General features: G+C 37.4%; 1 protein-coding gene across 2 annotated transcripts; it reads right to left on the reverse strand.

The window, feature by feature from the left end:
• Positions 1-467: 467 nt before the first annotated feature.
• On the reverse strand, positions 468-1641 carry LOC141537154 (uncharacterized). Of its 2 annotated transcripts, XM_074257998.1 has the most exons (3): positions 1329-1641; positions 905-1179; positions 758-798 (listed from the first exon to the last, which is right to left on the reverse strand). In XM_074257998.1, exons 1-2 carry the CDS (start codon positions 1401-1403, stop codon positions 907-909), a joined length of 348 nt encoding a protein of 115 aa, XP_074114099.1. In that variant the 5' UTR covers positions 1404-1641; the 3' UTR covers positions 758-798; positions 905-906. The 2 variants fall into 2 exon arrangements, with proteins under 2 accessions (XP_074114098.1, XP_074114099.1); XM_074257997.1 differs by having other exon boundaries at positions 468-1179; positions 1329-1633.
• Positions 1642-12889: the final 11248 nt, after the last annotated feature.

Below are 12889 nucleotides of genomic sequence, written 5' to 3' on the forward strand. Positions count from 1 at the left end.
CTTATATTTTATTGTGGCTTTCGCGCATGGAGAAGTCTTCCATCTGCGCGGGTGATTTAAATTTAAAGAAAAATTTTGGGGTGGACATAACATTCGTGTCGCCTACGACCCATAAAGATTTGTTTCTCTTTGTAAAATCCTTATTTCAAACACTCAATATTCAATAAGAGTGAGTATAAGTAAGAAAGAGAACAGGAGGAGTCCTCTAGCGGTAATTATAAAAGAACTGCTACATCAAGCAAAGTAGCTTACCGACACTCGCTCAATTACAGTCGCCTCTCGGTAAGCCACGCCTACTACACCACAACCGTGCCGCCTTCAATGCATGCTCCACACACAACTCACACGTACATACATATACGAATATCATTATATACATGTACCGATATCTACCCTCCTCTCGTACCACCTTTCCAGAAAAAAAAAAAAAAAAATTTTTTTCCTTTCTTATCCTTATTAATCGAAATTATTCCTTTTATTTTTGGACTTCACTTTTGTTTTCTTTCTTTCTCTTTATCTGTTTATTTCACTTAATTCCTGTTTCACTTTATTCTTACTTTCTTCCGTATAAATCCAAATTCTACTTACCTTCTTGCTTTTCGTCATAACTACTATGATTATCATTATCATTATTATTAAGAGATGGGAAAAGGGTATAGAGAAAAAGGAGAGAGACAAAATAAAGAGAAGAAGAATACCTTTTATTTTTAAAAATAAATTTATTTATAAAAAAAAAAAAAAAAAAAAAAAATATAAATCCCTCTTCTCGCGCGACCGATGACACTCAATACGCCTAGCCTGCAACAAAGAAGCAAACAAAAGATAAAATAATCTCCAACAATCAGAATGCTGCTTAAGTAGGCATTCCAAAGAAAAACTTGTGAAGTATTTTACAATGACTTACCATCACGTCATGGTGACCAAACCATTGAAGATCGCCTCAATTAAGGCGATCCTCAAACGCCCGATGTCCTCGCTGTTGGGGCACACCATCTCCTCAAGATCCGAAGATCCCGCTAAACCTTCGGCGCCTTGCAGGCAGAAAAAGGTCGCCGCTTCCACGATCTCCGGAGGGAGTGGACCAAACACGTCCATGAATCGAGAAGCCAAAAGCAACGCCCGGCTTGGATTCACCGGACGTGCCAAAGCCTCCAAGATTTCAATGCCCGCTCTTATGTCCTAGAAAAAAAAAAAAAAAAAAAAAAAAAAAAAAATTTTTTTTTATATACATATTTTCTTATGAGAAGGGTACCTTTTCTATTTATTCTTCTCCTTTCCTTCACTTTTTCTATTCCTTCTCCCACTGAATGCATCAAAATTTAACTTACCTTCTCCCCGTGAACCATTACGGCCATTTGGTACCACGTACCATACCCCTCAAAATTCCTTCCAGTAAAATACATCGCGACAATCAGAACTCACGCTACTCACTGCTGAGACGATACTGACACTCGACACGGCTTCGCGAAATCGAGAGGCGAGAAGGATTAGTCACCCGTCAGCATATTATGCAGCGCGAGATTAAAATAATAAATTTAAATTTAAATATTCGCGCCAGATGACTTTACTCATTACTCTTTTAATAGGTTAAAATACATTAAATAAAATTTGTAAGTGGCTCTCGCTTATGGGGAAGGTGGCCATAGGAAAACCGAAAAACTATACCAGCTTTTCGCTTTTCCGGGGAATGTTATGTCCACCCGAAAATTTTTTCTTTTAAATTTAAATCAGCCGCGCAGATGGAAGACTTCTCCATGCGCGAAAGCCACAATAAAATAGAAGCTACGTGACTGCTGGTTGAATAGCGGGGACTCCTGCAAACTCAGCACCGCGAGCATTTAAAAACGAGAAACGGAGACCGCTCCTGGTCTTTTGTTAATTAATTCGACTTCCGCGTTTAATTGACGGGCCCGTGCCTTGTAGAGTCCTTTGCTTTAATTTGCACTGCACTTAAAGGAAGTTTGGACGCGGTTTAACCGGCAGGCCACGTACTAATTTTAAGTATCTTAGAGAGTCGCATTCTTAAAGTTCTAATTTGCCCTGCACTTAGGCGAGAATTCGGCCAGTAAATAAATCCTAAAGAACCGGAATCTCCAAGTTCTAATTTGCTCTGCACTTAGGCGAGAATCCGGTCATTAAGTTATTCAAAATTTCTTAAAAGCTAGTTTTGCGCACTTTACCCTACGGGGGACTGGAGGACGTTAGCTCAATCAAATTAATAAAATTCATTTAATTAAATTACGTTAAAATTCATATTTGGTAAAGTGTAAGAGTTTTAGTGTCTATAAAAATAAATGTCAAGAGAAGTGAAATATGTTCGAATCAATTCATTTCGTAAAAATAAGCAGCCCAATCCATCCTACTCTATCCGCCGCAAGGACCGATCAGAGGGCCCAACCCAGGAAAAGACGCTAACAGCAGCCCCGGAATCACGGATCCGGTAATAATTAAAAATCCTGCAAAGAGTAAGTACACCTTTTCTTAATAAAATTCCGTAATCAGTCTCAAACGAAGGCGTGGTAAATTCGTCCGTCGAAAACGTCCCACATAAATAATTAAAACAACGGAATTAAAAACTCCGTTGCGTATTCTTTAAGCCGTTAGTCCAAACCTCCACCGTTTACGCTACCACTTAAACGCCCTTGGACATAACAAACGTTTCCGCGCAGGCAACAGTCGATTGCATAACTTTGTTTCTATGGGTTGTTGAGGGGTCGAAATAGTCTAGATCGCTTGGAAATGACCCGCAAGACATGATTATGATAATTTGTTCGTGAAATTCGACAATAAAATTTTGGTACGTTTCCGCGCAGGAAACAGTCGATTGCATAACTTTGTTTCTATGGGATGTTGAGGGGTCGAAATAGTCTAGATCGCTTGGAAATCACCTGCAAGACGCGATTATGACAATTATTTCGTGAAATTCGAAAGTAAAATTTTTGAACGTTTCCGAGCAGGATACAGTCGATAACATAACATTGCTATTACGGGATTTGTAAGGTTGGAAGTAGTCTAGATCACTTGGAAAAGACCTATTAATCACGATTATGATAATTATTTCGTGAAATTCGATAGTTAAATTTTTGAACGTTTCCGCGCAGGAAACAGTCGATTGCATAACTTTGTTTCTATGGGTTGTTGAGGGGTCGAAATAGTCTAGATCGCTTGGAAATGACCCGCAAGACATGATTATGATAATTTGTTCGTGAAATTCGACAATAAAATTTTGGTACGTTTCGGCGCAGGAAACAGTCGATTGCATAACTTTGTTTCTATGGGTTGTTGAGGGGTCGAAATAGTATAGTTCGCTTGGAAAAGACCTATTAATCACGATTATGCTAATTATTTCGTGAAATTCGAAAGTAAAATTTTTGAACGTTTCCGCGGAGGAAACAGTCGATTGCATAACTTTGTTTCTATGGGTCGTTGAGGGGTCGAAATAGTCTAGATCGCTTGGAAATGACCTGCAATACGCGATTATGACAATTATTGCGTGAATTTCGATAGTTAAATTTTTGAACGTTTCCGAGCAGGATACAGTCGATTGAGTTACATTGTTTCTATGGGTCGTTGAGGTGCCGACATAGTCTAGATCGCTTGGAAATGACCTGCAAGACGCGATTATGACAATTATTTGGTGAAATTCGAAAGTAAAATTTTTGAACGTTGCCGAGCAGGATACAGTCGATATCATAACATTGCTATTACGGGATTTGTAAGGTTGGAAATAGTCTAGATCACTTGGAAAAGACCTATTAATCACGATTTTGATAATTATTTCGTGAAATTCGATAGTTAAATTTTTGAACGTTTCCGCGCAGGAAACAGTCGATTGCATAACTTTGTTTCTATGGGTTCTTGAGGGGTCAAAATAGTCTAGATCGCTTGGAAATGACCCGCAAGACATGATTATGATAATTTGTTCGTGAAATTCGACAATAAAATTTTGGTACGTTTCCGCGCAGGAAACAGTCGATTGCATAACTTTGTTTCTATGGGACGTTGAGGTGCCGAAATAGTCTAGATCGCTTGGAAATGACCTGCAAGACGCGATTATGACAATTATTTCGTGATATTCGATAGTTAAATTTTTGACCGCTTCCGCGCACGAAACATTCGATTGAATAACATTGTTTCTATGGGTCGTTGAGGTGTCGAAATAGTCTAGATCGCTTGGAAATGACCTGCAAGACACGATTATGACAATTATTTCGTGAAATTCGAAAGTAAAATTTTTGAACGTTTCCGAGCAGGAAACAGTCGATTACATAAAATGGCTATTAAGGGATTTGTAAGGTTGGAAATAGTCTAGATCACTTGGAAAATACCTATTAATCACGATTATGATAATTATTTCGTGAAATTCGATAGTTAAATTTTTGACCGCTTCCGCGCACGAATCATTCGATTGAATAACATTGTTTCTATGGGTCGTTGAGGTGTCGAAATAGTCTAGATCGCTTGGAAATGACTTATTAATCACGATTATGATAATTATTTCGTGAAATTCGATAGTTAAATTTTTGAACGTTTCCGCGCAGGAAACAGTCGATTGAATAACATTGTTTCTATGGGTCGTTGAGGGGTCGAAATAGTCTAGATCGCTTGGATATGACCTGCAAGACGCGATTATGACAATTATTTGGTGAAATTCGATAGTTAAATTTTTGAACATTTCCGAGCAGGATACAGTCGATTGAGTTACATTGTTTCTATGGGTCGTTGAGGTGCCGAAATAGACTAGATCGCTTGGAAATGACCTGCAAGACGCGATTATGACAATTATTTCGTGAAATTCGAAAGTAAAATTTTTGAACGTTTCCGAGCAGGATACAGTCGATAACATAACATTGCTATTACGGGATTTGTAAGGTTGGAAATAGTCTAGATCACTTGGAAAAGACCTATTAATCACGATTATGATAATTATTTCGTGAAATTCGGTAGTTAAATTTTTGAACAGTTCCGCGCAGGAAACAGTCGATTGCATAACTTTGTTTCTATGGGTTGTTGAGGGGTCGAAATAGTCTAGATCGCTTGGAAATGACCCGCAAGACATGATTATGATAATTTGTTCGTGAAATTCGACAATAAAATTTTGGTACGTTTCCGCGCAGGAAACAGTCGATTGCATAACTTTGTTTCTATGGGTTGTTGAGGGGTCGAAATAGTATAGTTCGCTTGGAAAGACCTATAAATCACGATTATGATAATTATTTCGTGAAATTCGATAGTTAAATTTTTGAACGTTTCCGCGCAGGAAACAGTCGATTGAGTTACATTGTTTCTATGGGTCGTTGAGGTGTCGAAATAGTCTAGATCGCTTGGAAATGACCTGCAAGACACGATTATGACAATTATTTCGTGAAATTCGAAAGTAAAATTTTTGAACGTTTCCGAGCAGGAAACAGTCGATTACATAACATTGCTATTACGGGATTTGTAAGGTTGGAAATAGTCTAGATCACTTGGAAAAGACCTATTAATCACGATTATGATAATTATTTCGTGAAATTCGAAAGTTAAATTTTTGACCGCTTCCGCGCACGAAATATTCGATTGAATAACATTGTTTCTATGGGTCGTTGACGGGTCGAAATAGTCTAGATCGCTTGGAAATGACCCGCAAGACATGATTATGATACTTTGTTCGTGAAATTCGACAATAATATTTTGGTACGTTTCCGCGCAGGAAACAGTCGATTGCATAACTTTGTTTCTATGGGACGTTGAGGTGCCGAAATAGTCTAGATCGCTTGGAAATGACCTGCAAGACGCGATTATGACAATTATTTCGTGAAATTCGATAGTTAAATTTTTGACCGCTTCCGCGCACGAATCATTCGATTGAATAACATCGTTTCTATGGGTCGTTGAGGTGTCGAAATAGTCTAGATCGCTTGGAAATGACCTATTAATCACGATTATGATAATTATTTCGTGAAATTCGATAGTTAAATTTTTGAACGTTTCCGCGCAGGAAACAGTCGATTGAATAACATTGTTTCTATGGGTCGTTGAGGTGTCGAAATAGTCTAGATCGCTTGGAAATGACTTATTCATCACGATTATGAAAACTATTTCGTGAAATTCGATAGTTAAATTTTTGAACGTTTCCGAGCAGGATACAGTCGATTGAGTTACATTGTTTCTATGGGTCGTTGAGGTGCCGAAATAGTCTAGATCGCTTGGAAATGACCTGCAAGACACGATTATGACAATTATTTCGTGAAATTCGAAAGTAAAATTTTTGAACGTTTCCGAGCAGGAAACAGTCGATTACATAAAATGGCTATTAAGGGATTTGTAAGGTTGGAAATAGTCTAGATCACTTGGAAAAGACCTATTAATCACGATTATGATAATTATTTCGTGAAATTCGATAGTTAAATTTTTGACCGCTTCCGCGCACGAATCATTCGATTGAATAACATCGTTTCTATGGGTCGTTGAGGTGTCGAAATAGTCTAGATCGCTTGAAATGACCTATTAATCACGATTATGATAATTATTTCGTGAAATTCGATAGTTAAATTTTTGAACGTTTCCGCGCAGGAAACAGTCGATTGAATAACATTGTTTCTATGGGTCGTTGAGGTGTCGAAATAGTCTAGATCGCTTGGAAATGACTTATTCATCACGATTATGAAAACTATTTCGTGAAATTCGATAGTTAAATTTTTGAACGTTTCCGAGCAGGATACAGTCGATTGAGTTACATTGTTTCTATGGGTCGTTGAGGTGCCGAAATAGTCTAGATCGCTTGGAAATGACCTGCAAGACACGATTATGACAATTATTTCGTGAAATTCGAAAGTAAAATTTTTGAACGTTTCCGAGCAGGAAACAGTCGATTACATAAAATGGCTATTAAGGGATTTGTAAGGTTGGAAATAGTCTAGATCACTTGGAAAAGACCTATTAATCACGATTATGATAATTATTTCGTGAAATTCGATAGTTAAATTTTTGACCGCTTCCGCGCACGAATCATTCGATTGAATAACATTGTTTCTATGGGTCGTTGAGGTGTCGAAATAGTCTAGATCGCTTGGAAATGACCTATTAATCACGATTATGATAATTATTTCGTGAAATTCGATAGTTAAATTTTTGAACGTTTCCGCGCAGGAAACAGTCGATTGAATAACATTGTTTCTATGGGTCGTTGAGGTGTCGAAATAGTCTAGATCGCTTGGAAATGACCTGCAAGACGCGATTATGACAATTATTTGGTGAAATTCGATAGTTAAATTTTTGAACGTTTCCGCGCAGGCAACAGTCGATTGCATAACTTTGTTTCTATGGGACGTTGAGGTGCCGAAATAGTCTAGATCGCTTGGAAATGACCTGCAAGACGCGATTATGACAATTATTTCGTGAAATTCGATAGTTAAATTTTTGAACGTTTCCGCGCAGGAAACAGTCGATTGAATAACATTGTTTCTATGGGTCGTTGAGGTGTCGAAATAGTCTAGATCGCTTGGAAATGACTTATTCATCACGATTATGAAAACTATTTCGTGAAATTCGATAGTTAAATTTTTGAACGTTTCCGAGCAGGATACAGTCGATTGAGTTACATTGTTTCTATGGGTCGTTGAGGTGCCGAAATAGTCTAGATCGCTTGGAAATGACCTGCAAGACACGATTATGACAATTATTTCGTGAAATTCGAAAGTAAAATTTTTGAACGTTTCCGAGCAGGAAACAGTCGATTACATAAAATGGCTATTAAGGGATTTGTAAGGTTGGAAATAGTCTAGATCACTTGGAAAAGACCTATTAATCAAGATTATGATAATTATTTCGTGAAATTCGATAGTTAAATTTTTGACCGCTTCCGCGCACGAATCATTCGATTGAATAACATTGTTTCTATGGGTCGTTGAGGTGTCGAAATAGTCTAGATCGCTTGAAATGACCTATTAATCACGATTATGATAATTATTTCGTGAAATTCGATAGTTAAATTTTTGAACGTTTCCGCGCAGGAAACAGTCGATTGAATAACATTGTTTCTATGGGTCGTTGAGGTGTCGAAATAGTCTAGATCGCTTGGAAATGACCTGCAAGACGCGATTATGACAATTATTTGGTGAAATTCGATAGTTAAATTTTTGAACGTTTCCGCGCAGGCAACAGTCGATTGCATAACTTTGTTTCTATGGGACGTTGAGGTGCCGAAATAGTCTAGATCGCTTGGAAATGACCTGCAAGACGCGATTATGACAATTATTTCGTGAAATTCGATAGTTAAATTTTTGACCGCTTCCGCGCACGAAACATTCGATTGAATAACATTGTTTCTATGGGTCGTTGAGGTGTCGAAATAGTCTAGATCGCTTGGAAATGACTTATTAATCACGATTATGAAAATTATTTCGTGAAATTCGATAGTTAAATTTTTGAACGTTTCCGAGCAGGATACAGTCGTTTGAGTTACATTGTTTCTATGGGTCGTTGAGGTGCCGAAATAGTCTAGATCGCTTGGAAATGACCTGCAAGACACGATTATGACAATTATTTCGTGAAATTCGAAAGTAAAATTTTTGAACGTTTCCGAACAGGAAACAGTCGATTACATAAAATGGCTATTAAGGGATTTGTAAGGTTGGAAATAGTCTAGATCACTTGGAAAAGACCTATTAATCACGATTATGATAATTATTTCGTGAAATTCGATAGTTAAATTTTTGAACGTTTCCGCGCAGGAAACAATCGATTGAATAACATTGTTTCTATGGGTCGTTGAGGTGTCGAAATAGTCTAGATCGCTTGGAAATGACCTGCAAGACGCGATTATGACAATTATTTCGTGAAATTCGAAAGTAAAATTTTTGAACGTTTCCGAGCAGGATACAGTCGATAACATAACATTGCTATTACGGGATTTGTAAGGTTGGAAGTAGTCTAGATCACTTGGAAAAGACCTATTAATCACGATTATGATAATTATTTCGTGAAATTCGATAGTTAAATTTTTGAACGTTTCCGCGCAGGAAACAGTCGATTGCATAACTTTGTTTCTATGGGTTGTTGAGGGGTCGAAATAGTCTAGATCGCTTGGAAATGACCCGCAAGACATGATTATGATAATTTGTTCGTGAAATTCGACAATAAAATTTTGGTACGTTTCGGCGCAGGAAACAGTCGATTGCATAACTTTGTTTCTATGGGTTGTTGAGGGGTCGAAATAGTATAGTTCGCTTGGAAAAGACCTATTAATCACGATTATGCTAATTATTTCGTGAAATTCGAAAGTAAAATTTTTGAACGTTTCCGCGGAGGAAACAGTCGATTGCATAACTTTGTTTCTATGGGTCGTTGAGGGGTCGAAATAGTCTAGATCGCTTGGAAATGACCTGCAATACGCGATTATGACAATTATTGCGTGAATTTCGATAGTTAAATTTTTGAACGTTTCCGAGCAGGATACAGTCGATTGAGTTACATTGTTTCTATGGGTCGTTGAGGTGCCGACATAGTCTAGATCGCTTGGAAATGACCTGCAAGACGCGATTATGACAATTATTTGGTGAAATTCGAAAGTAAAATTTTTGAACGTTGCCGAGCAGGATACAGTCGATATCATAACATTGCTATTACGGGATTTGTAAGGTTGGAAATAGTCTAGATCACTTGGAAAAGACCTATTAATCACGATTTTGATAATTATTTCGTGAAATTCGATAGTTAAATTTTTGAACGTTTCCGCGCAGGAAACAGTCGATTGCATAACTTTGTTTCTATGGGTTCTTGAGGGGTCAAAATAGTCTAGATCGCTTGGAAATGACCCGCAAGACATGATTATGATAATTTGTTCGTGAAATTCGACAATAAAATTTTGGTACGTTTCCGCGCAGGAAACAGTCGATTGCATAACTTTGTTTCTATGGGACGTTGAGGTGCCGAAATAGTCTAGATCGCTTGGAAATGACCTGCAAGACGCGATTATGACAATTATTTCGTGATATTCGATAGTTAAATTTTTGACCGCTTCCGCGCACGAAACATTCGATTGAATAACATTGTTTCTATGGGTCGTTGAGGTGTCGAAATAGTCTAGATCGCTTGGAAATGACCTGCAAGACACGATTATGACAATTATTTCGTGAAATTCGAAAGTAAAATTTTTGAACGTTTCCGAGCAGGAAACAGTCGATTACATAAAATGGCTATTAAGGGATTTGTAAGGTTGGAAATAGTCTAGATCACTTGGAAAATACCTATTAATCACGATTATGATAATTATTTCGTGAAATTCGATAGTTAAATTTTTGACCGCTTCCGCGCACGAATCATTCGATTGAATAACATTGTTTCTATGGGTCGTTGAGGTGTCGAAATAGTCTAGATCGCTTGAAATGATTTATTAATCACGATTATGATAATTATTTCGTGAAATTCGATAGTTAAATTTTTGAACGTTTCCGCGCAGGAAACAGTCGATTGAATAACATTGTTTCTATGGGTCGTTGAGGTGTCGAAATAGTCTAGATCGCTTGGATATGACCTGCAAGACGCGATTATGACAATTATTTGGTGAAATTCGATAGTTAAATTTTTGAACATTTCCGAGCAGGATACAGTCGATTGAGTTACATTGTTTCTATGGGTCGTTGAGGTGCCGAAATAGACTAGATCGCTTGGAAATGACCTGCAAGACGCGATTATGACAATTATTTCGTGAAATTCGAAAGTAAAATTTTTGAACGTTTCCGAGCAGGATACAGTCGATAACATAACATTGCTATTACGGGATTTGTAAGGTTGGAAATAGTCTAGATCACTTGGAAAAGACCTATTAATCACGATTATGATAATTATTTCGTGAAATTCGGTAGTTAAATTTTTGAACAGTTCCGCGCAGGAAACAGTCGATTGCATAACTTTGTTTCTATGGGTTGTTGAGGGGTCGAAATAGTCTAGATCGCTTGGAAATGACCCGCAAGACATGATTATGATAATTTGTTCGTGAAATTCGACAATAAAATTTTGGTACGTTTCCGCGCAGGAAACAGTCGATTGCATAACTTTGTTTCTATGGGTTGTTGAGGGGTCGAAATAGTATAGTTCGCTTGGAAAAGACCTATAAATCACGATTATGATAATTATTTCGTGAAATTCGATAGTTAAATTTTTGAACGTTTCCGCGCAGGAAACAGTCGATTGAGTTACATTGTTTCTATGGGTCGTTGAGGTGTCGAAATAGTCTAGATCGCTTGGAAATGACCTGCAAGACACGATTATGACAATTATTTCGTGAAATTCGAAAGTAAAATTTTTGAACGTTTCCGAGCAGGAAACAGTCGATTACATAACATTGCTATTACGGGATTTGTAAGGTTGGAAGTAGTCTAGATCACTTGGAAAAGACCTATTAATCACGATTATGATAATTATTTCGTGAAATTCGAAAGTTAAATTTTTGACCGCTTCCGCGCACGAAATATTCGATTGAATAACATTGTTTCTATGGGTCGTTGACGGGTCGAAATAGTCTAGATCGCTTGGAAATGACCCGCAAGACATGATTATGATACTTTGTTCGTGAAATTCGACAATAATATTTTGGTACGTTTCCGCGCAGGAAACAGTCGATTGCATAACTTTGTTTCTATGGGACGTTGAGGTGCCGAAATAGTCTAGATCGCTTGGAAATGACCTGCAAGACGCGATTATGACAATTATTTCGTGAAATTCGATAGTTAAATTTTTGACCGCTTCCGCGCACGAATCATTCGATTGAATAACATCGTTTCTATGGGTCGTTGAGGTGTCGAAATAGTCTAGATCGCTTGGAAATGACCTATTAATCACGATTATGATAATTATTTCGTGAAATTCGATAGTTAAATTTTTGAACGTTTCCGCGCAGGAAACAGTCGATTGAATAACATTGTTTCTATGGGTCGTTGAGGTGTCGAAATAGTCTAGATCGCTTGGAAATGACTTATTCATCACGATTATGAAAACTATTTCGTGAAATTCGATAGTTAAATTTTTGAACGTTTCCGAGCAGGATACAGTCGATTGAGTTACATTGTTTCTATGGGTCGTTGAGGTGCCGAAATAGTCTAGATCGCTTGGAAATGACCTGCAAGACACGATTATGACAATTATTTCGTGAAATTCGAAAGTAAAATTTTTGAACGTTTCCGAGCAGGAAACAGTCGATTACATAAAATGGCTATTAAGGGATTTGTAAGGTTGGAAATAGTCTAGATCACTTGGAAAAGACCTATTAATCACGATTATGATAATTATTTCGTGAAATTCGATAGTTAAATTTTTGACCGCTTCCGCGCACGAATCATTCGATTGAATAACATCGTTTCTATGGGTCGTTGAGGTGTCGAAATAGTCTAGATCGCTTGGAAATGACCTATTAATCACGATTATGATAATTATTTCGTGAAATTCGATAGTTAAATTTTTGAACGTTTCCGCGCAGGAAACAGTCGATTGAATAACATTGTTTCTATGGGTCGTTGAGGTGTCGAAATAGTCTAGATCGCTTGGAAATGACTTATTCATCACGATTATGAAAACTATTTCGTGAAATTCGATAGTTAAATTTTTGAACGTTTCCGAGCAGGATACAGTCGATTGAGTTACATTGTTTCTATGGGTCGTTGAGGTGCCGAAATAGTCTAGATCGCTTGGAAATGACCTGCAAGACACGATTATGACAATTATTTCGTGAAATTCGAAAGTAAAATTTTTGAACGTTTCCGAGCAGGAAACAGTCGATTACATAAAATGGCTATTAAGGGATTTGTAAGGTTGGAAATAGTCTAGATCACTTGGAAAAGACCTATTAATCACGATTATGATAATTATTTCGTGAAATTCGATAGTTAAATTTTTGACCGCTTCCGCGCAC

Source organism: Cotesia typhae, unplaced genomic scaffold (genome assembly GCF_013202065.1).
Source record: "Cotesia typhae breed Kobodo isofemale line unplaced genomic scaffold, CoteBio_Ctyphae scaffold_61, whole genome shotgun sequence".
Taxonomy (NCBI): domain Eukaryota; kingdom Metazoa; phylum Arthropoda; class Insecta; order Hymenoptera; family Braconidae; genus Cotesia; species Cotesia typhae.